Source organism: Lynx canadensis, chromosome F2 (genome assembly GCF_007474595.2).
Source record: "Lynx canadensis isolate LIC74 chromosome F2, mLynCan4.pri.v2, whole genome shotgun sequence".
Classification (NCBI taxonomy): Eukaryota; Metazoa; Chordata; class Mammalia; order Carnivora; family Felidae; genus Lynx; species Lynx canadensis.
The window spans coordinates 49,096,095-49,123,008 of record NC_044320.2 but is presented as its reverse complement, the minus strand read 5'-3'; the positions used below and the strand labels follow the sequence as shown (position 1 = coordinate 49,123,008).

Here is a 26,914-nt window from a genome sequence, read left to right as displayed (position 1 = left end):
CTCAATAAGAAAAAAAAGAAGTGAAAGCAGACGTTCACACAAAAACTTGTACACAATTGTTTACAGTGCTATTATTCATAATAGCAAAAAAGTAGAAACAACCTAAATGTTCACTAGTTGATGGATAAACAAAACTGGTATACCCAAACAATGAAGTATTAGTCATAAAAAAAATGAAGTACTGTCACATACTCAGTATGGATAAACCTTGAAAATATTATGCTAAGGGAAAGAAGCCAAACACACAAAGGACACATATTATATGATTCCATTTATACAAAATGTCTAGAACAGGTAAATTCACAGAGACAGAAACTAGATTAGTGCTTGGCAGGGGACAGAAAGTGGAGAATTGGGATTAACTGGTAATAAATAAGATTTGTTTTGGGAGTAACAAAAATATTCTGGAATTAGACAGTGATGATGACTGCACAACACAGTGAAAATGCTAAAAATCTACTGCAGTGTACGTTATTACAATGATGAATTTTATATGATGCAAAATACAGAAGTAAAAATCAAAGACTTATCACCTGTTTACAAGTATATGTTAAATATAAGGACACAATCAGTTAAAAGTAAAAGGACAGAAAAGGACGTAACATGCTACAAATTCTTTCATTAATCAAAAGAAAATAAGAGTTGCTATGTTAATATCAAAGTAGACTATAAAACCAAAAGAAAAAGAAAAAAACAAAAAAACCCAAGAGTTATTTCAAAGGGGATCATTTTATAATGATAAAGAGGTCAATGCATCAAGAAAATATAATCAATCCTAAATGTTTATATTCCTAATAACAGCACTTTAAAATACATGCTACAAAAATTAATAAATTGCAAAAAGGGGCACCTGGGTGGCTCAGTCAGTGAAGGGTCCTTGATTTCAGCTCAGGTCATGATCCCAGGGTTATGGGATCAAGCCAAGCATCAGGCTGTGTGCTGACCATGGAGCCTGCTTAGGATTCTCTCTGTCTCTCTCTCTTTCTCTCCCTGCCTCTCTTCCCCTGTTAATGCTCTCTCTCTCTAAAAAATTTTTTTAAATTAAAAACAAAAACAAAAACAAAAACGCAATACCTATCAAATTAACCAGGATTCTTCACAGAGCTAGAACAAAAAATCCTAAAATCTATATGGAACCAGAAAAGACACCGATAAGCCAAAGCAATCTTGAAAAAGAAAACCAAAGCAGAAGGCATCACAATCCTAGACTTCAAGATGTATTACAAAGCTGTAATCATCAAGACAGTATGGTACTGGCACAAAAACAGACACTCACATCAATGGAACAGAATAGAGAACCCAGAAATGGACTCACAAACCTATGGCCAACTAATCTTGACAAAGCAGGAAAGACCATCCAATGGAATAAAGACAGTCTCTTCAGCAAGTGGTGCTGGGAAAAATGGACAGCGATATGCAGAGAAATGAACTTGGACCACTTTCTTACACCATACACAAAAATAAACTCAAAATCGATGAAAGACCTAAGTGTAAGACAGAAAGCTATCAGAATCCTTGAGGAGAAAGGCAAAAATCTCTTTGATCTTGGCCACGGCAACTTCTTAACTTCTTTCCTTCCAGAGGCAAGGAAAACAAAAGCAAAAATGAACTACTGGGACCTCATCAAAATAAAAAGCCTTCTGCACAGTGAAGGAAACAATCAGCAAAACTAAAAGGCAACCAACAGAATAGGAGAAGATACTTGCAAACGACATATCAGATAAAGAGTTAGTATCCAAAATCTATAAAGAACTTATCAAACTCAACACCCAAAAAACAAATAATCCAGTGAAGAAATGGGCAAAAGACATGAATAGATACTTCTCCAAAGAAGACATCCAGATGGCCAACTGACACATGAAAAAATGCTCAACATCACTCATTATCAGGGAAATACAAATCAAAACCACAATGAGATACCACCTCACACCTGTCAGAATGGCTAACATTAACAACTCAGGCACAACAGATGTTGGCAAGGATACGGAGAAAGAGGATCTCTCTTGCACTGCTGGTGGGAATGCAAACTGATGCAGCCACTCTGGAAAACACGATGGAGGTTCCTCAAAAAATTACAAAGAGAACTACCCTACAACCCAGCAATTGCACTGCTAGGTATTTATCCAAGGGATACAGTTATACTGTTTTGAGTGGGCACATGCACCCCAATGTTTATAGCAGCACTATCAACAATAACCAAAGTATGGAAAGAGCCCAAATGTCCATCAATGGATGAATGGATAAAGAAGCTGTGGTCTATATACACAATGGAGTATTACCCAGCAATCAAAAAGAATGAAATCTGGCCATTTGCAACTATGTGTATGGAACTAGAAGGTATTATGCTAAGTGAAATTAGTCAAAGGAAGACAAATATCATATGACTTCACTCAGATGAGGACTTTAAGACACAGAACAGATGAACACAAGGGAAGAGAAGCAAAAGTAATATAAACACAGGGAGGGGGGCAAAATATAAGAGACTCTTAAATATGGAGAACAAACAGAAGGTTACTGGAGGGGTTGTGGGAGGGTGGATGGGCTAAATGGGTAAGGAGCATTAAGGAATCTACTCCTGAAATCATTGTTGCACTATATGCTAACTAACTTGGATGTAAATTTTAAAAAGTAAAATAAAATACAAGAGAAAAGAAAGAAAAAAATTTAAAAATACTGCAAAGAAACAAACCTACAACTATACTTGGACATTTCAACATCCTTCTCTCAATAATTTATACAGCAAGCAGACAGAGTATCATTAAGGATACAGAAGACTCAAACAGCACTATGAACCAACTTGACCTGAATGACATTTATAAAATACTCCCAACAAGAAACTGAATAAGCATTCTTTTCATGTGCACAAAGAAAATTTACAAAGGTGGACCATATTCTGGGTTATAAAACAAATCTCAACAAACTTAAAGAATCCTTATTTTTTATTTTTAATATAAACCAGTATTAATCAGGGAGGGGGTGCTGAGGGAGACTGGCCTCTAAGAAGGGAGCATTTAGAAATGGTGGAGACGGAATTTGGCTGTCACAATGACTTTGGGGGTCTGCTGAGGATAGTCCAACATGATAACATGATGTCCTAATCAAAAGACAAATAATGTCCCCATGTCTCCCTACAGTGTCCATTGAAAAACATTATTCTAAACCAATTAGGAAATTCAGAAAGTAGCAGAGTTACATGTGAAAGTTACACTAGGTCTCAGCTGTCCAGCCACTCTACTCTCACCTCTACATAAAACAGAAATATAATGTGAGGAAAATGAGTAAACAATTGTCAAGTGCTTATACTACTAGGAATAAAGGTATAGGTAATTCATGAAACTATTAACTGTTTAAAAATAAGTATACACAGGGGCGCCTGGGTGGCTCAGTCGGTTAAGCGTCCGACTTCGGCTCAGGTCATGATCTCGCAGTTTGTGGGTTCGAGCCCCGCGTCGGGCTCTATGCTGCTAGCTCAGAGCCGGAGCCTGCTTCAGACTCTGTCTTTCTCTCTCTCTGCCCTTCCCATGCTCATGTTCTGTCTCTGTCTCTCAATAATAAATAAATGTTAAAAAATTTTTAAAAATAAAAAAATAAGCATTCACAAAACTAAGTTATCAACACACTAATAAAGTTAGAATAAATGCTCAAGAATGCAAAGAAAAAACTACATCTTTTTTAACAAATGTTATAAAAATAAATCTCTTCCCTACTTCTTTAATACAGACAAATTTTCTTTCCCACGTAAATCAGGAATCATAGGTAGGTATAGACTAATGTACCTCTCAATAGATAGTAACAGTTTCATTATATTAAGGACCTCACCTTATGAGCTGCAAAACTGCGTTCATTTTTTTCTAGTGCTCTTTTTGCATACTCTAGGGCTTCATAGACCAAGAGCTTTTTCTCCTCTTCTGAGGTTCCACTAAGCTGAGCTATATCACGTGATGCCCGTGCCAAACGCCACAGTAACTCTGCGTCTTCACTAATTTGAAATAAATATAAAATAACCAGTTTAGCTCAAATGTAAAAATTGTTAAAGGTCACAGCACTAATGAATACATAATGATGGTCTTACAGGTCAGTGAAGATTTAGCAGTGTCAAAAGTCATTATTCACAATGCTATATTCTTTCACACAAAAACTTTATTTGCTAAAATTTCCTACAAAATACTACACATAAATATTAAACTTTCTTATGATATCTAAAATATTAACTTCCTTAGAAAAGACCTTTGTATTTTAATTCTCCAAACGCACTACAAATTCAACATGTAACTTAAGGCTTCGGCACTTCAGACAACTCACTACCTGGTTCAGATAGTCCCATAAAATAAATAAGTTTTAAAGACAGGATCATGCTTTAAAAAACAAAACTGCTATATCCGTAGACCAAAATACAGTACCTGGCACACAATAGGCATATGATAAATATGTGTTAATAAATGACTGAATATAACAAAATCTCAAGATAAATCCTATGTTTGCGTGTGTCATCCATTCCATGATGCATGAAATATTTCAAGTAAGGGCACTGGACCCCTTGAAGAACTTCCATTTGAAAATATTTTTATAAACTAAGAAATGGTTAATAAATGAAATCGTAACCATAATTAAGAGTTAGAAATATTTTTTAAAACATTAGACTTTTTATCCTTTTTATTAAATGTCTGCCCTTAAGCCCATTATATATTTCTTTTTTTTTTTTTTTTTTTTAATTTTTTTTTTTCAACGTTTATTTATTTTTGGGACAGAGAGAGACAGAGCATGAACGGGGGAGGGGCAGAGAGAGGGAGACACAGAATGGGAAACAGGCTCCAGGCTCTGAGCCATCAGCCCAGAGCCTGATGCGGGTCTCGAACTCACGGACCGCGAGATCGGGACCTGGCTGAAGTCGGACGCTTAACCGACTGCGCCACCCAGGCGCCCCCCATTATATATTTCTTAACAAAAAATGGTATTCACCTGGGGGGCCTGTGTGGCTCAGTCGGTTGAGCATCCGGCTCTTGATTTCAGCTAAGGTCATGATCTCACGGTTACGGGATCAAGCCCCACATGGGGCTCTGCACTGACAGCAGAGCCTGCTTGGGATTCTCTTTTTCCCTCTCTTTCTGCTCCTCCCCTGCTCACGTTCTCTCTCACTTACTCTCTCAAAATAAATAAATAAACTTAAAAAAATGGTAGTCACATAAAATTTTGAAACTAAAGGTATCAACTGTATATCTATAATTAAATATGGGGTAACTATCTTACAGCTTGCTTTTCAAGTAATTACTGAAATGACTATAAAATACCAAACCAGCCCCTACAAGTAACTAAGGGGAACATGGAGAGGAAAAAATGGATCCTATAGACATTTGGGAAGTAAAATTGATGGGTTGTGGTGGAAAACTGGTCTTGGGAATCTAAGAAAGGTAGCTGAAAATGACTCAGTATCTTTAGCTTAGAAGATTAAGTAAATATGTGGTCTGGCAATGCCATTTTAGCCTTATTTAACCTATTTAATAGGGTAGAATCTCCTTCCACTTGAATCCTTCCCAAAACTGACTACATAGTGATACTCTGGACTAAACATGTAATCTAATACTTAAAATGGAAAAAGGAGGCATTTTTAGTTTCTCTAAAAAACTGCTTCTAAATTGATACACAGGGGCACCTGGGTGGCTTAGTCATTAAGCATCCGACTTCAGCTCAGGTCATGATCTCACGGTTCATGAGTTCAAGCCCCACAATGGGCTCTGTGCTGACAACTCAGAGCCTGAAGCCTGCTTCGAATTCTACATCTCCCACTCACTCTGTACCTCCCCTGCTTGCACTCTCTTTCCCTCTCAAAAATAAACATTAAAAAAAAAAATTTGAAGTGATACACAGATACTATTCAGTGGTGGCATATGATCATCCTAATTCATTTATATCCTATGCCAGTAAGAAATTAACTTAAAAAGATGAGAAATATACAACACAGATATATGAGATAACCATATATACAACAACTACCTCATATGATCCAAAGCAAAATAACAAATGTAAAAAAAATACTTCAACATTCTACTAGAATAACTATGGAGAATCACCTTTATTAAATCATTGAGATACATGTAGCACTTGTGAATCATTTACTGAAACATTATACTATAAATTAAACACTAAGAAACATTATTTTGCAGTAAAATTTTTTTAAAAAATTATAAAAATTTCAAGCACCAAGAACCATCTTAATTGTTAAATAACAAAAACTTGGAGGAAACTGCAAACCCAAGCCTATCATATATTGCCTACCTTTCCTTGTATTGAGTCAGCAACTGATAAAGTTTTTCTGTTTCTCCACTCTCATATAGGTAGTCTGCTTGTTCAAGAATTTCTTCAACTCTGAACACTAAAAATGAAAAAGACACAATAAAGTAGGTCTTCCCAAGCCAGATGGCAATAATGCTAAGAAACATAAACACTTTCATATATAAGAAAAAGAAATTAGATATAGAAATCACCTATAAAGAAGTATCAGAAATTCTCAAGAACCTATATTTAAGTGTAGCAGAAAGAAGTAAATGAAGCTATCGCAGTAAGTGTTTACTGAAACCGGAGAAAAGAAAAACATAGAAAACTTATTGTGGAACTAAATATATTTTTTAAAATGCAATTTCCTGCAAGAAAGTTATGGTACCCTTACCCTCCACACACACAAACTCTCTGTTGTTGTTGCTAAATACCATCCATTGTTGAAAATGATGATGTAATATCCACTTCCAGTACTGAAAATTATTAATTTGAATGGACTGCACCACACTGTTTCACTAGACTCTATGATCTAACTTATACAGATGCTGTTACAGAAAGAGTCAAATCTGTCATCAAAAACTTACATGAATTTAACTACACAGAGAATCTGAAACTACCCTCACTGGCACTATACACCAACCAATTCATTAACTAGTTTATACATTACTACAAAACATACAAACCTTATAGACAACATGATGCTCTAAAATAAGTTGATCAGTTCCTGAAAAAAACAGTAAGCTTGAATTTCAGGATATTCCAATTATTACTAAGGAACAACATACTGAATTGTCTTCTATAAGGGTACAGTATTACTTAGTCCTACAGATAAGCCAACATTTCAATATGTTCAATTAAGTTTATTATTTACCTTAGTATGCTTTGATAGGAATGTATTTGAGGTTTAATTTTTTTTAAAAATTAAGCTCTAGACCAGAAAAAAATCTGAATTTGACACTATATGAAGTACTCTTTTACTAAGTTAACATCATGATATACTTATAACTAGCTTAAGAAAAATTAAATGAATTAGCAAATTCTTCTTTAATTCTACCTCAATCTGGTTGGGTGTTAGAATTTAATATTCACATGGCTGGTTAACTTTCTTAAGTTTGCTTCCATTTTATTGTATATTTTTATCAGTGGCTGATTGTCCAAATTTGGGTTACAACAACCCAAAGATTTTTTTTTTTAAGTAATCTCTATACCCAAGCTGGGGCTCAAATTCACAACCCCAAGATCGAGAGTTGTGTGCTCTACCAACTGAGCCTGCCAGGCACTCCCAACAACCCAAAGATTCTTAAAAAGTAGTAATCTTAGCATTCTTAGTCAATATTTGTGGTAGGCAGAATAATGGTCCCCAAAAGGTCTACATCTTAATCACCAGAACCTGTAAAAATGTATAGGTCTCATGGCAAAGGGGAATTAAGTTTGTAACTAGAATTAAGGCTACTAATCAGCTAACCTTAAGATAGGAAATGATCTTGGATTAGCCAGGGGGCCCAATATACTCCCAGGAGTCCTTAAAAGTAGAAGAGGAAGGTGGAAGAAGAGAGTCAGATGAGGTATAACAAAGAAAACAAGGCCAGAGTGAAATGATTGCTGGTTTGTAACATGGAGGAAAGGGGTCTTCAGTAAAGGAATGTGGAAAGCCTTTAGAAGCTGAAAATAAGAATTCTCTCCTAAAGCCTCCAGAAAGAAATACAGCCCTGCCGACTCCTTGATTTTAATCTACCGGGAGCCATTTTGGGGACTTCTGAACTACAGAACTGTAAGATAATAAATCTATGTTGTTTAAGGTTACTAAATTTGTGGTAATTTGTTACAGCTGCTGTCACACAAAACTTACACAATATTAAATATACTGATCTGGCATATTTGAATGTATACATGGTATGTGTAAATAGCAAAGCTATATTTAAATCTATTCACTGATTTTTCTCAGACTTTCCAAGAAGACTGATAGAGATTACTGTCCTTAACGTGATCTAGGAATGCTTCAACTCATCATCCACACAATTAAAAGAAGAATGTAGAAATAAAGTTAATAATTTAAAATGATTTAAATCTTTTGTGCACTATTCTTAACTTCTTAAATCACTTACTTCCTATTTCTTTGTTATACAGTATAGTACCATAAGCTATAATATCCAGGGTTTAAATATGTTTTTCTTAATTCTTAAACAGAAATTTCTAAAATCATACAGTGTCAATTTACAAGAAAAAAACGCACTTACTCTGATACTACAGACTCACATAGGCACTAGGGTGGGAGCATACTGTAGACCACTCATATCTGCAAATCAGCTGTGTTTTGTTTTGGGTTTTTTTTACTTGTTTAATGCTCTGTACTTTTCCTGAAAATATTTAAAAATAAGCTATGTTACTGACATAAAGAGACCATATTCTATAAAATGGACTACACTTTTAAAGTAAATTACTTTTCAACTTAATAATGAATATCCATGGGGCGCCTGGGTGGCGCAGTCGGTTAAGCGTCCGACTTCAGCCAGGTCACGATCTCGCGGTCCGTGAGTTCGAGCCCCGCGTCAGGCTCTGGGCTGATGGCTCGGAGCCTGGAGCCTGTTTCCGATTCTGTGTCTCCCTCTCTCTCTGCCCCTCCCCCGTTCATGCTCTGTCTCTCTCTGTCCCAAAAATAAATAAAAAACGTTGAAAAAAAAATTAAAAAAAAAAATAATGAATATCCAGGATGAACTGAGATATTAATTCAGCTGTACAATGAAATCTTAAATTTAGCCTAAAATGAATATACACAAGATAATTTTTAGAATTTAAAAAAATGTCACTGATGTGACCTAAGTTAGTAAATTTTGGCTTTCTGGTTTTTCTTGGTACGTATACTCTTAACCATGTGAGAGGTATCTGGACAAAAACTCTACTCCTCTAAGCAAGCAAAACAGCTCTATTTCTAGAAGTTTCTCCTTATAGAACTTACAAATGAGTATCTAGATTTTTTCAGATACTCTAGGATTTTTCTAGGGTTAGAAGGCTCTAAGTAGCAACAACATCATCAAAATTTAAGGCAAATTTTTCACATCAACAATACTGTGCCTAAGCAGTACTGGATGCACAGTACCTCTTTATGCCCTGCTGTAGTACAATGAAACACAGATGAAGGAGCACTAGCCCCAGTTCTGTAGATTCATCAAAGAGGAATCAATACAGGTATATGAAGAGAGACAAGTGAAGTGATATGACGAATCTTTATTTATTAATGGGCCAATTATAATTATCTTTTAGGTACTTTACAAGTGAACTTTCACACACACACACACGCACGCGCGCACACACACACACGAGTACTGTGACTGTATTAGCATATCTTTAGGAGTTTTAAATTTTGTCTATTTTAAGGAAATAATGAAAAACTTTCTACTGGAGTTCTTCAATTACGACCAAGTGGGTATTTGCATTATCTTGTGGTAAATATAGACATTACCATTTTAAAAATGAGTCCCAGAATCCCATCCAAATGAAAGGTCAAAAAAATATATATACCCTTAATTTCTAAAAACATCTCGCTTCAGAATAGGATTTTATCCCAGTATATTGATGAGGAAAAAAAATTTTAATTGGCTTCAATGGTGAAGCAGCTCTAAAGAGAAGTTTTGATGAGCAGAATTCTCTAAAGATCATTTCCTAAAAAATACAAAGATCACAGCACACCAAATGGGAGTCAGATATATGACAAACTTGTAAGGAGTGATGGAATTAAGACTTTATAGGAACATGAATCATTTTCCAAGTTAAAAGAAAATCTGATCTCTATATTTTATCAATAATTGATTTTTTTCCCCAAGGGCTATGGCCTAGTCTCACAAATTATAATGAGCATGCCAATCAACTAATTATAAAATGACATTTTATGTAAGAAAACAAAGCTAAAGAAAATCAAAGTAGGCTAGTATCCATACTCCATATTTTGTATCAACGTTCTAAGTGCTCAAAATATGCTTGAAAACACAGGAAGGATTCTAAAATATAAGGCAGCTTTCATTAAAATCTGTAATAAAGACAATACATTTAGATTTCAGAATAAGTTACACCTTAGAATATTAAAAATTGTTTTTCAAGGTCAAATCAAGGTTTTATTTGGTGTTAGAATTGGAATCAACAGAGCTATTTTTGTTTGTAAATACTTTTATTTTTACATTTGTAGAGGAAGTTACAACTTTTTTTTAAAACAGCATATAAATGAATACAAAATCCAGCCAGAATGAAAGAATTGGTATATACTGGATGAAAAGAACCAGAACTTCTATAACACATTAAACACATACATCATACATTTAGACCAAATAGCAACTACTATATATACACATATATGAATTCAAGTTTATTCAAAAGTTTGATATATAATCCTATAACTACTATCTCTCCATCAATAACTTCATAAGGGTGGCTTTAAACAACTTTAAACCTTGATCTCATTTCCCAGAGCTTTTCTGCACTCTTTCAAACAGACCGCCTCTTCAGGGGTCAGGTTTATTTTTAGAACGTTTGCAATACCATCCTCTCTCAGGATACAAAGAACACTAAGGAATACCTTTTCATTTATTCCATAGAGGCCTTTAGTTATGGTGGAAATTGGATGCACTCTCCTAAGATAGTTCAAAACGCTTTCCATTAAATTAACTACAGATAAGCCAACAGCCCAATTAGTATGACATTTCATTTTAACCATCTAGTAACCACAGGTTATCACTTCTTTGGGGACATTTTCCCAGTGCTCAGGATCTTTATCCATTCCTATTTCTGAATTCAGATCCTTCAAGAGGATACCAGCAATGTTAACTCCACTCCACACAGGTACACTTGAGTCTCCATGTTCTCCAAAGATCCATCCATGACAACTTCTGGAGTGGATACCGAGCCTTTTCCCAATAAAGAAACAGAAATGGGCAGTATCCAGATATAGCCACTTCCAATAACAGGGGAAATGCACTCAACTTCCAAGCTACATAAGATATCCACTGGACTGGAAACCACTATCATTTTGCACTGCGGACTATACAGGGTAATATTGGGAATCATTAATTTAAAGAAGGACACATTTCTCTTGACTACATCAAGGCATGTTTGTCCTTTTCCTGGACATGCACCTGCTATGATAATCACTGGGTTGGAGTTTGCACTGACAAGGTAATCTTTGCTGGAAAATATATTTGGCATTTTCATGAAAGAGCTGCCATGTTGAAGATCCACTGTCTCACTCTTCAGTTTGCCTTCATCAACATCCACAAAGGCAACTTCATCACTCAAGCCTTTGAATAAGATGTTGATACCACAGGCCATGCCAACTGATCCAGTTCCTATAATGGAGATCTTATTGTGATGAACTGTCTCCTCTGAAGTGAAATTCTTAGTAAGTTCACACCTGACAGTTATAATCTTGGAGATTGGACTGAAGGACCAGCTGTCCCTAAAGGAGATGCATGCCACCTGGCAGGGACACAGAGCCATCCCTAGGCAAAAGAAATTCACTCCTATGGTGCCTGGTCTCTGGCTTGCCCACAAGATTCCCCCAGCCCAGCTCATGGTGTCTCGTGCAAGTAGAGGAAGAGAATGGGGAAAAAAGCTACATCAGTGTTCTTTGAGGCATAAAGAAACAGGTTTAACACACTAAACCCCTAATTCTCCTCCCCCACCCCACCCTGCCAGCTAGCTACTGTGGCTACGCAAGACCACACCCAGTTTGTGCGACCCTCACAAGCTGTCTAGCACATTAAAATGTTCTTTTTAATCTACTGTATACACAGTAATTTTAAATAAAAACACCTTTGAAAAAAGGGGCTATTACCATTAAAGCTAAAATTAATTTCAGCTTTGCCTCTCAAAGTGCCATATTTTATTGCTCAGCGAAGCACTACAAATTTGCACTAATTTTCTGTAAGGAAATGGTGCTAAAGCACACTGAAACTGTGACAGATGAAAAAAAATTGATTAAAGTTCTCATTTCTGCTCTGACACTTTGACTTTGAAGAAGTTTTAACTTTGAGCTTCTTTTCAAAAGTTAATACTATAATGGGTGGAGCCTGGCTGGCTCAGTCAGTAAAGAATGTGACTCACGATATCTGGGTCCTAAGTTTAAGCCCACCTTGGGCAGAGTTCACTTTGAAAAAAATAGCAGGGGCGCCTGGGTGGTTCAGTCGGCTAAGTGTCCGACTTCAGGTCAGGTCATGATCTCATAGTTCATGGGTTCGAGCCCCACGTCGGGCTCTGCGCTGACAGCTCAGAGCCTGGAGCCTACTTCAGATTCTGGGTCTCCTCTCTCTGCCCCTCCTCCACTCATGCTCTGTCTCATTCTGTCTCTCAAAAATAAATAAATATAAATTAAAAAAAAAATTTTTTTAAATACCATAATGGAATACGAACACACACACACACACACACACACACACACACACACACACAGAAAAATCTTAAAACTGCAACACCTCTCAAGGATAAGTTTTAAAAAACTATCATGTCATAATACACTTTTGTCCTAACTACTTTACAAGGTTTCTATGAGAATTGAGGTTAGGGTGAAAAGTCTACGGAATCAAATCCTCTACTTTATCCTTCATAAAAATTATCCATTAAAAAAGGAAAAGATAAAACAAAAACATAGTAATTCTCAATTATTTGCTCTTTTAAAGATAAGAATAGTCATGGGCGAATGAAATCAATAAATAACTAGTAGTTTTTGGCTAATATTCTCAAATTCTTCATCTATCACAACTTTAAAAAGAACATCTATTCAAAATAAAATCTCTGCTTCCTTCCCCAGTCACTTTCTTGATGATTAAAAGGTGGGGACTATAAAAAATAAAAAGGTTTAACCCATAAATTAAAAGTTTTTTTTCTGGGGCACCTGGGGCAGTCTGTCAGTTAAGTGTCCAACTTTGGCTTAGGTCATGGTTTTGTGGATCGTGAGTTCAAGTCCCACACCAAGCTCTCTGTTGTCAGCCCAGATCCCAATTTGGATCCTGTCTCCCTTTCTCTCTGCCTCTCCTCAACTCCCTCTCTCTCTCTCTCTCAAAAATAAACAAACATTAAAAAAAGGGTTTTTTTTCCTAATATACTGAAATTATGGCTCTCTCTACATACACAACTGGTTTAATTACATTTAATTATTTACATATGGCAAGTCTATGTTTACTTATCTATAGAATGCCAAATAAAAAATTTGATGGAATTTTTTTACTTTTCTATCAGTTACTTGATATTTAGTACAAAATTGCATTGTTGGTAAATAAAATACTTCTACCTCAAAGTAATTGGGCCTTTCCTAACTATACCAAGAAGAGTGTAATACCTTGGAATTAAGGAAACAAACAAATCATTGTGTCATAAGGGCCAGATATAGTCTTTGTGGTATATATATCTCTCCCTGACAAATCCCTCAACCATTTAAAAATGTAAAAAACATTCTTACCCCAAGGGTCCCATAAAACTACAAAGTATTAATAGAGTATTTCTCACTGAAGGAACTCTAATTGCTAGAAGAAATTGTATATATATACAGATATATATACATATTCACACAGATATAACACACACAGATACATACATATATATACATATATATTATCAGACTAACAAGTAGAGAAAAGCAGAAAATAATACAGCCTTTAACAATGTTAGTTTTATTACCTATTCAAAAACAACTCTAAGTCATTAACAAAATATAAAAAACATAAATAACTCTAAGTAGTCCACATGTTTAGCTTAGGCTTACCTTTGGCTATGGCATGAACCACAGCAGCCTGGGAAAATACTTGATATGCTTCAAAACCCAAATAAGATAAGGCTGAGAATAAAAGGCTTCTTTTGAAAGCTCCTAGGTTTCCCATCACCTATGGAAACAATTATGGTCAGAGTTATCAAACACAAAATTTGCAGGAACAGCTACTCCTAGCAAAAATTACATTAATAAAAAAAAAATCACATCAATTTTCTCCCACCCCCAAAGCAATCAATCCTAAGCATATTGGAAGTTCAGGGGTACCTGGATGGCTCAGTCAGTTAAGCGTCCGACTCTTGATTTTGGTTCTGGTCATGGTCTGGCACAGTTCCTAGAGTTTGAGGCGTGCATCAGGTTCTGCACTGACAGTGCAGAGATTGCTTGGATTCTCTCTCTGGCTCCTCCCTGTCCCTCTCTCTCTCCCTCAAAATTAATAAATCAACTTAAAAGAAAAAGAATATTGGAAGCTCAAAATTTATCTCATCAAATTCTTCAGTGAAACTATTTCACAAAGTTACCTTATAGGGAGAGTATATCCTTTTTCAAGAAAAGTTTCTTAACAATGGCTAAGGCTAATGATAGTAACTTATCTAACAATCACAGTTATGCTGGTAAGTGCTGCATTATAAAATCTACATTTCATTTTTAAAATTTTTTTTCAAATGTTTATTTATTTTTGAGAGAGACAGAGACATAGCACAAGCAGGGAGGGGCAGAGAAAGAGGGAGACACAGAATCTGAAGCAGGCCCCAGACTCTGACCGGTCAGCACAGAGCCTGACGCGGGGCTTGAACTCACGATCTGTGAGATCATGACCTAAGCCAAAGTCAGATGCACACCCAAATGAAGCACCCAGGCACCCCAGATCTATATTTCATTTGAGGAGGCATGGATATTGTAACTGCATGAAATAAAACATAAGATTCTAACATATAAGTACCAATCTTAACAGATGAGATGAAAATTATCAAATATGGTGATTACTACACATAAAAAATGTACATGGCTTTTAAAGATATCTTCAAAAGTGATCCACAAAACCCAGTTTTTTAATTAAACAATGAATAAAATAAAGAGCATATTCAAACATATTTATAAATTAATGTTCACAATTATGGCCAGAATTCTCAAAACCAATGGTAAAGAAAGAGTATATATATGGACATCACTCCACCAATTCTTTGCTACAACAGCTCTTCTCTTTCACATAAATAGTATCATTTTTTCCCTTTCTGTTGATTCATTCCCACTGGTATGAGCCAAGCTATACTATCTTTATAAGTTGTGATTTTCTTTTAAAAATTAAAACCTCCTCTTGAATTCACTTCTCTCTTTAGTCTCATTTCTAACTTCTCTTTACAGCAAAAGTTTTAAAAAGTTGTCTCTACTCAGGGCGCCTGGGTGGCTTAGTCAGTTAAGTTTCCAACTCAATTTCGGCTCAGGACATGACCTCATGGTTCATGGGATGGAGCCCCATGTCAGGCACCACACTAACAGTGTGGATGGAGTCTGCTTGGGATTCTTTGTCTGATTCTCTCTGCCCCTCTCCCTGCTTGTATACATCAGTGCACTCTCTCAATATAAATAAATATTAAAAAAAAAAAGTTGCCTGTGCTCTGTCTCCACTTCCTCTCTTCCCATTCACTCTTGAACTCACACAAATCACTTTTATCCCCACAACTCCACTGACAGTGTTCTAGTTAAGGTAACCCAGGATGCAGCTATTTCCTATAGTCAATTCTGAATTCTCAGCTTCCTTGTCCTATCAACAGTATTGGACAGCTGATCATTTCCTTTTTTTTTTTTTTTTTAAGTCATGAACGGCTCTTTAATTTTTTAAAGCAACTTTATTGAGACATAAGTGACATAAAATAAATCGCAAACTTAACATGTACAATTCATTAAAGCATGCATATAAACCCATAAAACCATCACTATGACCACAATCAAGATAATGAAAATATCCACTACCGCCACCACCCTCAATTTCCTCATGCCTCTTTCTAGTCTATCCAGCCCCTTTCTTCAGCACTTGCTGTGTTCTCTCACTCTTGGAACACTTTCCTCTTGGCTTTTGGATACTACTATCATTATCTGCAGTTTCAGCAACTGCTCCTTTGCTTTGGTTGGTTCCTCACTAGCCAGGAATATTCTGGGCTTAGTCCCAGATCATTTCTCTACTTGTTTCATTTTGGTGATCTCATGTCTTTAAATACCATCAATGTGTTAAAAACATACAAACAAAATATGAAGTCTGGATGACTCCTCTGAATTTCAGAATCATGCATCCAGCAGCTTCATCAACATCTACCTCCACATGAAGTACAACAGGTATAAGCTAAAACAGCTACTGCTTCCTTTAACTTTACCCACCTTACAACTTCCCTTTTCAGGGTAAATGGAAACTAGAGTTTCCATTCTTCCAGATGTTTAGGTTAAAAAAAAAAAAAAAAGCCAACAAAAAACCTTGTAGCCATTCTAGAGTCTCTCTCATGACTCACATCTGACCCATATTTTAACTTCTCATAAGGATGTAGGACAGGAATGAGGAATCCAACATACTCCAATTTGCTGAGTGCTTTGTTTACTTTTTTGAGCGTGAATATTCAAGATACTGCACAAAACTGGATTCAAAACAAAACAGCAAAATAGGAAAACTGAATTTGACAAAGTTACAATTTTAACATTTAATTTTCTGAGTTAATTCATATTTACCAAGGAGAAGCAAGATGGGGTTAGGGACACAGGGTATGGGGAGTGAGTGTGTATGGTGGTAGTGATACTTAGAAAAAGAAGGAAAAGACTAAGATTTCATCAGTAAGTCTCCTAGTTCCCTATTTTTACTGCAGATGTATCACAAGGTAGAAACGTTTGCAGAGATTATTATAACTTGAGAAAACTATACATTTACAGTGTTCATCCTCATGCTGATGTCATGCTCAACAAATAATATTCTAGCTTTCTGAGAGGGGAGAAAATGCAGTATTGGGCAGCTGACATTTATATTTCTTACTGTAAATTAATGAAGTGACAGTTTACCAGTTGTACTCTTTTACTAGTTTGGTTAATGTGAAGCAGCTCTCTGCTCATCTGTGAGAAAATAGATAAAAATCATGTTTCTGGAACTAAAAAAAAGTCAATTAAAAGAATCAGAACTCAGTGGCCCCCTAAAGACACTAACAACTTGTGAGACTCTGAGACAGTTAGAATGTGCCATTTTACTTTGCACCTCCAATACTCTGTACAGTGCCTTTCATATAATGAATTCCCAAAAAATATTTATTCAACCAAAGAAGCAGGCTATGTCCTAGATAGATCTTTTCTTCAACATTGATTATACTAAGTTCAAGCTAGAAGGAATTCAAAAATACAAACTCATCACTAGATAGAAAGGAATGTGTGCCTACCATATCTCCTTGTTTTCTTCCTAATTTCCTGTCAGCTCCTCCTCCTCTTAAATGTTGGAATTTCTCCATAGTATGTACTAGGCCTTCTTCTAGTCTTACTAGAAAGTACTTTCAACCTCTACCATGTCATCATTTACAACTATATGCTAAAGACTCCTGAATCTGTATCTCCAGCTCAGACTTCAGAAGGTAAACACCAGACCTATCAAACTACTGTCTATTCTATACGTCAACTTGGCTATCTCATGACAGTCACGTTAATTAGCCCAAAACATAGCCCAAAACATCTCATCTCCCTCTTTACCTCTCCAAATTGCTTCTGTCCTCCTATTCCAGCAAATAGCGTCACCATCTATCTTGCTGTTCTAGCCAGAAACTTGAAAAACTAACTCGACTCCTTCCTTTCAACTTCCACATCAAAGCTATTTTTAGGTCCACTAAGTTCGCACCCTTAATGTACTTTGAATGCATCCACTTATTTCCATTTCCATGGCTACCACTAAAGTTCAAACTACTACATTTCTCACCTGTGCTATAGCAATGATCACTTATCCGGTGTACAGAATACACTCTAACCTATCCATTCTTGGTCCTAGACAAAGTTATTTTTTGCACAAAAATCTGATCAAATAATTTCCCTGTTTAAAACTTTTTCATGGTTTCTTATAACCTTTAGAAAAAATTAGGGGTGCCTGGGTGACTCAGTCGGTTGAGCATCCAACTTTGGCTCAGGTCATGATCTCATGGTTAGTGAATTCGAGCCCCACATTGGGCTCTGTGTTGACAGCTCAGAGCCCAGAGCTTGCTTCGAATTCTGTGTCTCCTCTCTCTGCCTCTCCCCCACTCACATTCTGTATTTCTCTCTCTCTCAAAAAAAAATAAATAAACATTAAAATTTTTTAGAATAAAATCAGAAATACTTAACATCATTAATAAGGTTTTCTGAATCTGGTGTGGTAGGCAGCCTCTAAAGCAGTCCCCAATGGGCCTGGTTCAAGATGGCAATGTAGAAGGATCCTGAACACATGTCCTCTCACAGACACACCAAATCTACAGCTACAAGTCAAACCATTTCCTCTGAAAGAAACCCAAAGATTAGCTGAGTGATTCCTTCACACTACACAAATGGGGAAAAAAATCCACATGAAAATGAGGAGAGGTGAAACAAAATCTTGCTATAAACCCCAACTGTGGTATGCTAACCCACAATCAGAAGGGAACTCACAATCCCAAGCTTCTCCCTGAAGAGAATTTGAAAACCACTTCAGGTACCCCAACTTTTAAGAACTACACCCAAGAGACAAGCCTCCAAACATCTAGCTTAGAAAGTGAATGGAGTTCACATCCATGAGATCTACAAGACTATATATGGGTAACCAAAAACAGTTCTTAAAGGGTTTGTGCAAATTCGCCCACCCCAGAGCCTAGCACAAATGCAACTAATTGAGAAGTACCCACACTTTCTGTGAAAAAGGCTTACTTGTGTATCTTAAAACTTCAGCCTGAAGGACAAGCATCTAATTTAATACATATCTAGAGGCCTTCAACAATTTCCTCCAGAGTCCTCGGAGGAAAGGTGCAATCATCATGCTCTCCCTCTGCTGTGCTCCAGGTCACTGGGATCAACTGAAAAAGATATGTACACTTCTAGTACCCCAGCTTCTTTTGCAACTTCCACTTAGGGGATGCCACTTGATTGCCTGGCTCTGGCGGCCAACGGGGCTTACATTTGCGGGCATAATAGGATTTCAACAAATACTAAAACAGTTCTTAACAGGCTTTCCCCAAAGCCGCCGCCGCCCCCCACCCCCAAACCAGGGCACAGCAGACCAAAACACATCCCCAGTTATTCTGTTAAAAGAGGCCTATTGGCTTATCTTTATAGCTATGGACTGAGTTACAGGCTTCTACTTAAAAACACATCTTGGGGCCAACCACAGAGACTAAGGAGGCTGGTTGGTAGGCAGCATTTTCACACTCTCTCTCTGTCCCATCCCACACTGTCAATGTCTTGAAGAAAACAGCTTGTGTAGGCATCTGGCTCACAGGGTTTTGCAGCTGCAACACAGAGGAAACGGAAATATAGCCCACCAGGCCCCCCACCCACTCTAACAGCCTGGTTCTGAGGGTCACCAAGGCTTGTGCTCAGGGGTTCAATGGAATGGTAGCAAACAAAGAAACAGTTATTAACTAGCTATCACCCCAGAGCTCAATACAAAGGGAGCAGACAGAAAGCCCAACTCCCAGTCTTCCCCCTGAAAAAGGGATACTGGCATACTTTAAAAGCTACTGCCTTAGGGTCTGGCTTCCAATCAGTTTGACTCTAGGTACTGACTGAGATCCTCCCTCTTAGGACACTGACAGGTCTTGGCACAACCTCAACTACTAGGAGCCACTAAGAATAAAGCTGCCTGGATAATCACAAAGGTTTGTGGGACAGCTAAGAACTAGGGCAGGATTAAATAAAGCTACAATGGCTTCTCCTACAGAAGCCATTCCTTCAAGAATGGAAGAGATAGCTGTTTTCAGAGTCAAGGGGGAAAAAACAGAAGAATTATGCTACAAACAAAAAACAAAGTAAAACCTCAGAAAAAGACCTTAATGAAACAGAAGTAAGTGAATTACCTGATAAAGAGTCCAAAATAATGGTCATAAAGGTGCTTACCAAGGTTATTAGCTTACCAAGCTAATAAGAATGAAAAAAGTGATAATTTTGAAAATACAGGAAAGTACCAAAGAGAAGTCACAGAGCTGAAGACAATAACTACACTGAAAAGTAACTAAGAGGGGCGCCTGGGTGGCTTGGTCGGTTAAGCGTCTGACTTCAGCTCAGGTCATGATCTCATGGCCCGTGAGTTTGAGCCCCGCGTCAGGCTCTGTGCTGACCGCTCAGAGCCTGCAGCCTGTTTCAGATTAAGTGTCTCCCTCTCTCTCTGACCCTCCCCTGTTCATGCTCTGTCTCTGTCTCAAAAATAAATAAACGTTAAAAAAAAAAATTAAAAAAAAAAAAAAGAAAAGTAACTAAGAGATTCAACAGCAGACTAGATGGAATGGAAGAAAGTATGCATGAACTCTAAGACAAGGCAGTGGAACTCATCTAATCAGTGCAGCAAAAAGGAATGAAAAAGAGTGAAGACAGCTTAAGGGACCTACAAGGCAATATCAAGCAGACCGACATTCATATTATAGGTGTCCCAGAAGGAGAAGAGTAAGAGAAAGGGGCAGAAAACTTATTTCAAGAAAGAAAAGGCTAAAAATTTCACTAACCTGGGGAATAAAACAGATATCCAGATAAAGAAAGCAGAGTTACAAATAAGATGAGCCCAAAGACACCCACACCAAGACATATTACTACTAAAGAATCTTAAAAGTGGCAAAAGAAAAGCAACTTGTTATATACAAAGGAAACCCTTCACACAAGAATGAACATATATTTCAGAAGAAACTGCAAATCTGAAGAAAGTGGCACATATCCAAAGTGGTAGAAGAAAAAAAAAATGCCAATCAAGAATAGTCTACCAAACAAAGTTGTCCTTTGGAATTGAAGGAAAAATAGAGAGTTTTTCAGATAAGCAAAACCAAAGTAAGTTCATCACCACAAGACCAGCTTTACAGGTAATCTTAAGGAGTCTTCTTTAAAGAATCTGAAACAAAAGTGCTAATTGGTAACAGGAAAACATGAGAATGCAATGAGCTCTTTTAATTTTTTTTAATCTGTATTTTTGAGAGAGACAGACAGACAGACAGAGTGCAAGCAGGGGAGGGGCACAGAAAAGGGAGGCACAGATTCCAAAGCAGGCTCCAGGCTCTGAGCTGTCAGTACAGAGCCCGATGCAAGGCTCGAACTCACAAACCGTGAGATCATGACCTGAGCCTCAGACGCTCAACCGACTGAGCCACCCAGGCATCCTAAGAATTAACTCTTGAACAACATAGTTTGAACAAAAAGGTTTTAATTTTATGGGTCCACCTATACCCAGATTTTTTATAGTATGGTACTGTAAATGTATTTTCTCTTCTTTATAATTTCCTGGATAATATTCTCTTTTATCCAGCTTACTTTATTATAAAGATATAAGAATATTATAAAAATTATAAGAACATATAATATTTAAAATGTGTTAATTCCTTATGTTATTAAGGCTTCCTAGTAAGCTGGTAGTAATTAAGTTTTTGTACAGTCAAAAGTTATACACAGATTTCATCTGCATGGAGGGGGAGGGTTTGCTGCCCCTAACCCCTGTGTTGTTCAAAGATCAACTGTACAGGGGCGCCTGGGTGGCTCGGTCGGTTAAGCGTCCGACTTCGGCTCAGGTCATGATCTCACGGTCCGTGAGTTCGAGCCCCGCGTCAGGCTCTGTGCTGACAGCTCAGAGCCTGGAGCCTGTTTCCGATTCTGTGTCTCCCTCTCTCTCTGCCCCTCCCCTGTTCATGCTCTGTCTCTCTCCGTCTCAAAAATAAATAAACGTTAAAAAAAAATTTTTTTAAAAATAAAAAAAAAGATCAACTGTACAAATCTCATAAGTAAAGGCAAATATAGTAAAATACAGAATAATCAAATGTCGCAAAGGTTCTGGGTTAATCACTTACAAAGCTAGTAAGATTAAAGTATGAAAGTAAAAATAATTGTAAATTCAATAATCTGTTGAGGAATACACAAAATGAAAAGAAATAAATCATGACATCATGACACTGAAAACACAAAATGTGGAGGAAGTGTAAAAATATAAAACTTTAGAATACATTCTACGGGTACCTGGCTGGCTCAATCAGAGGAGCATGTGACTTTTGATATCAGGGTCATGAGTTTGGGCCCCATGTTGGGTTTAGAGACTACTTAAATAAATAAATAAACTTTAAAAAGCCTTTTAGAAAACATTTTGACTAAGTGGCTCTCGACTTCAAATAGACTGTTGTAATTTTTTTTTTTTTTTTTTTTTAGGCAAATACTTCATTTTGTCATGGAAAAAGGCATCAATCAAGATTCATGCTTGAGAAAAAAACTGAAAATTTATTAATTAGTATGTGGGCATCCTGTTCCACATGAAAATGAGAAGATACTATAGTTTCTCTAAGTATTGCAGTCTGGGAAAAAAATAAAAAGGGAAGGGAGGAGAGAGAGAAAAATAAAATCACGTGATTTGGATAACCATCTTACATTATGAATAACCTACCAAGAAATATTTTTTTAAAAATCCTTTGTGTCTACAGTAGCTTTGAGTTTAGAGTTCTTGGATTAATTGTATTTCATTGAAGACAGCTCAGTAACAAAAAGCTTCATTTCAGCAATCCCATGTCAAATATTAGTTAAAAAAATATATGAAATAGGGACACTTGGGTGCTTCAGTTGGTTAAGTGTCTGACTCTTGATTTCGGTTCAGGTCATGATCTCATGGTTCCTGAGACTGAGCCCTGCATCAGGCTCTGTGCTGACAGTGCAGATCCTGCTTGGGAGACTTTCTTTCTCTCTGTTCTTCCCTCACTTGCAGGCATGCACGAGTGCTCTCTCTCTCTAAAAATAAACTAGAATACACATATACATATATATGTTTGTGCGTGCGTATGTGTGTGTGTTGTAAAATAATGCGATTTATTTTTTCCCATCAACCCGGAAATCATAACATTTGTGAAAACTGTTTCGTTTGAAAAAGGGTTAAGCTGTAAATTTTGCCTGAAGCACCATATTTGCAGCCCAATTGAATGCAACATCCACTAGAAGCTGAAATCCACTAAAATCCTAGTTGAGGTTCAGTGCAGTAGGGGAGGAGTGTTGAAAAGACCACTCTGTATATTTGTACTTTGTCTGGATTTACATGTGTCCTTTCAGCAAATGAGGGAGGTTGTCTGTAAAGCTGCTTGCTGTATTTTCCTGTATAACTGTGTTTTGTTCCATAGCAACTGGCTGGCAGAGACAGAAAGGTATGTTTTTCAATGCAGTCACAATCATATGACAAATCATTGATGGACGGGCCAATATTGATCCTGGGGATGACGGCTTGGGGACAGTGGCCTCCCTGGGGATGGGTTTGGTCCAGCTGTACAGGAATGCAATGAGCTCTCTGCTAGAGATGGTATAAAGTTTTTGACGTACATTGCTGACTCCACAGAGCTCACTTCAGAAATCCTGGCCCCACGGCAGGAAACTGTGAACTGATTTGGATCTTTGCCATCTTTTCTCAGCATATCAGTGAAGTGTCTGCAGCAAGTGATGATAAATCAGTTACAAACATGTAGTGTAGATAGGCATGTTTGTTGGAACAGTAATGCTTTTTCTTGCTTTGAAGGATAGGCATTGTATCAGTGCTCATACAGCCAATCACAGAGAATCTGAACAGATTCCTTGAGCAGGTTGCCCTTCTGCCTTCTCTTGCTGCACCAGCAGAGGAAAGGTCCAGGGGGACATACATGTTGTCATGATCCTCCATCTCACTGTTCGACGCTGAAACAACACCTTTCTTGCTTTTCATTCTGGAATTCCCTCCTCCCTCCCCCCAGTTCCAGCATAGGGCAATGTGAGGGTCTCCAAGGGCCAGGAGTGGGGACAGAGTGGGGATGTGACTGTTGTCCTTTCTGGCCAACTCTCCTGTAACTTATAACTTGTAAGATGAGCTCCAGCCATTATTGTTAATCAAGGTGCTCAGTTCCCAGGCACCTGCTCCTTGAATTGAACTGAAGTGACACTTGGACTTCCTCCTGCTACAATGTTCTGGCAGCCAGCCAGGGGCTCTCCCCTGCCCAACTCACCATCCTCCCCACTTCTCTCCTTTGTTCCCGCTCCTGCTTGGTGTATCTCAGCACTGTCAGAATAAGACAGCTATTATAACTCTTAAAATGTTTTGTGTAAGGCTTATGGTAACTGCAAAGCAAAAACCAATAAACACACACAAAAGAAAGTATTCTAAGCATACCACTACAAAAAAATCATCAATCACAAAGGCTGAGAGCAAGAGAAGAAAGCAACAAAGGAGTAACAAAACAGCCAGAAAACTATAAACAAAATAGCAATAGTAAATTCATACTTAACAATTATTTTAAATGTTAATAGACCAAATTCTCCAATCAAAAGACAGTAGATGAATGGATTAAAAAAACAAAACAAAACAAGGGGCATCTGGGTGGCTCAGTGGGTTAAGCATCTGACTTCGGCTCAGGTTATGATCTCTCAGTTCGTGAGTTCAAGTCCTGCATCGGGCTCTGTGCTGACAGCTCAAAGCCTGGAGTCTGCTTTGGATTCTGTGTCTCCCTCTCTCTCTGCCCCTCCCCCACTCACACTGTCTCTGTCTTGCTCCCTCAAAAACAAATGTTAAAAAATAAAAATTAAAAAAAACACAACAATCAGACTCTACTATATGCTGCTGCCTACAAGAGACATACTTTGGCTTTAAGGACACAAACTGAAAGTGAAGGGTGCAAAAAGATATCTGATGCAAATGTGAACTACAGAAAGGTATACTTACATGAAATAAAGTAGACATTAAGGCAAAGATTATAATGAGACAAAGTCATTACATAATGATAAAGGGCTCAATCCAACAAGATATTATACTTGTGAATATTTATGCACCTAAGTATATAAAACAAGTATTAACAGACCTAAAGGCAGAAATAGCAATATGGTAATAGTAGGGGACTTCAAGCTTCACTTTCATAAGTGGCTAGATCACAAAGACAGAAAAGCAATTAAAAAATATAAGCCTTAAGCAACATATTAGACCAGATGTACTTAACATATACAGAACACTCCATCTCAAAGCAAGAGAATACATATTCTTCTCAATGGAACATTATTGGGGACAGATCATATATTAGCCAGATCATAAGATCATATATTAAGTCTTAATAAACTTAAGAAAACTGAAATCATATCAGGTGGTTTTCCAAACATAATGGTATAAAACTAGAAATAAATTACAAGAAGAAAACTGGAAAATTCATATATGTGGAGATTAAACATCATGCTACTGAACAACCAATAGGCCAAAGAAGACATCAAAAGAAAAATTTAAAAATACTTTGAAGCAAGTGTAAGTGGAGATACAACATATCAAAACTTATGGGATGCAGCAAAAGCAGGTCTAAGAGAAAAGCTCAGAGCAATCTATTCCTACATTTAAATAAACAAAAATAAACCTCCTAATATAAAACCTAATTTTACATCTCAAGGATCAAAACAAAAACAAAAAAACAAAAAACAAACAAAAACACCCTGAAAGCTAGTAAAAGAAATAACAAAGATCAGAGGAGAAATAAATGAAATAGAGACTAATAAGATAACAGGAGACTCACTGAAGTAAGTAGCTGGCATTTTGTAAAGATAAAACAGGGTCACCTGGGTGGCTCAGTCGGTTGTCTTCAGCTGAAGTCATGATCTCACGGTTCGTGAATTCAAGCCCCACATTGGGCTCTGTGCTGACAGCTCAGAGCCTGGAGCCTGCTTCGAATTCTGTCTCCCACTCTCTCTGCCCCTCCCCCACTGCGCTGTGTGCGTGTGTGTGTGTGTGTGTGTGTGTGTCTCAAAAATAAACATTAAAAAAAAATTTTTTTTTAATCAGAAGTGAAAGAGAACAAACTGACACCTTAGAAATACAAAGGACTTTAAGAGAATATTAAGAAAAATCATATACCCACAAACTAGACAACCCAGAAGAAGTGAATATAATCTCCCCAAATTCAATAAACAGAAAATCTGAACAGACCAATTATCAGCAAATTGAATCACTAATCAAAAAATGCCAAACAAACAAAAGCCCAAGACCAGATGGCTTCATAGGTGAATTCTACTCAACATTTAGAAAGAGTTAATATCTATTCTTCTCAAACTTTTCCAAAAACTACAAAAGAAAAACTTCCAAATTCATTCTGTGAGGCCAGCATTATTACCCAGATACCAAAACCAGACACAACAAAAGAAAACCCTAGGCTAATATCTCTGGTGAACACAGATGCAAATATCCTCAACAAAACATTAGCATTCTGAATCCAAAAATACATGAAAAAAACAACAACAACAAAAAACAAAAACCCTCACCACAATCAAGTGAAATTTAATTCCCAAGATGCAAGGGTGGTTCAATATCTGCAAATCATCCAATCTGATACATCACATCAGTAAGGAAAGGATGAAAACTGTGGGGAATAAGCTTAGAAATTCCCTGGGCTTGCACCAATGGGTTAGCAAGGCATAAAGAATTGTAAAGCCATAGGGTGCTCTCACCCAAGTTTGGGTAAACAAGGTAAGACCCCTAGAATAAAGAAGGGAGGGGCAAAGGCCCCAGAATAAAGTAGGGAGGGGCCAGGGCCCCCAGAATAGAGAGGGCGGCAAAGGTCCCCAATACAAAGGTATATGAGGCAAGCAAGATTAGGCATTCATGGCAAAAATGCCCCCCAATTTAGTACTATAGTAGAAAGATGCTTTCACAGGAGGAAAGGACCAAGTTTGGTAAACAGGTAAATAGGGCTACAGACCTCAGCGCTGTGGGTATTG

The 26,914-nt window shown here is 37.2% G+C and overlaps 1 protein-coding gene and 2 pseudogenes across 5 annotated transcripts in view; all 3 read right to left on the bottom strand.

The window, feature by feature from the left end:
* The window catches only part of RMDN1 (regulator of microtubule dynamics 1), a 56,024-nt gene that overhangs the window by 23,107 nt on the left and 6,003 nt on the right, over nt 1-26,914 (bottom strand). For 4 of the 5 annotated variants that reach the window (XR_003966251.1, XR_003966250.1, XM_030304003.1 and 1 more), the window contains exons 2-4: nt 14,018-14,135; nt 6,274-6,370; nt 3,820-3,979 (exon numbers count right to left, since the gene is read on the bottom strand). Coding sequence is in view for 3 of the 5 variants with exons in the window: in XM_030304003.1 (XP_030159863.1) it covers nt 3,820-3,979; nt 6,274-6,370; nt 14,018-14,135 (375 nt within the window). In the remaining 2 variants the exon portion in view is untranslated. Of the gene's footprint in view, nt 1-3,819; nt 3,980-6,273; nt 6,371-14,017; nt 14,136-18,910; nt 18,931-26,914 lie in introns of those variants that run through there. The other variant, XM_030304005.1, reaches the window with a different exon arrangement.
* On the bottom strand, nt 10,478-11,962 carry LOC115506134 (annotated as a pseudogene).
* Nucleotides 23,084-24,204, bottom strand: LOC115506136 (annotated as a pseudogene).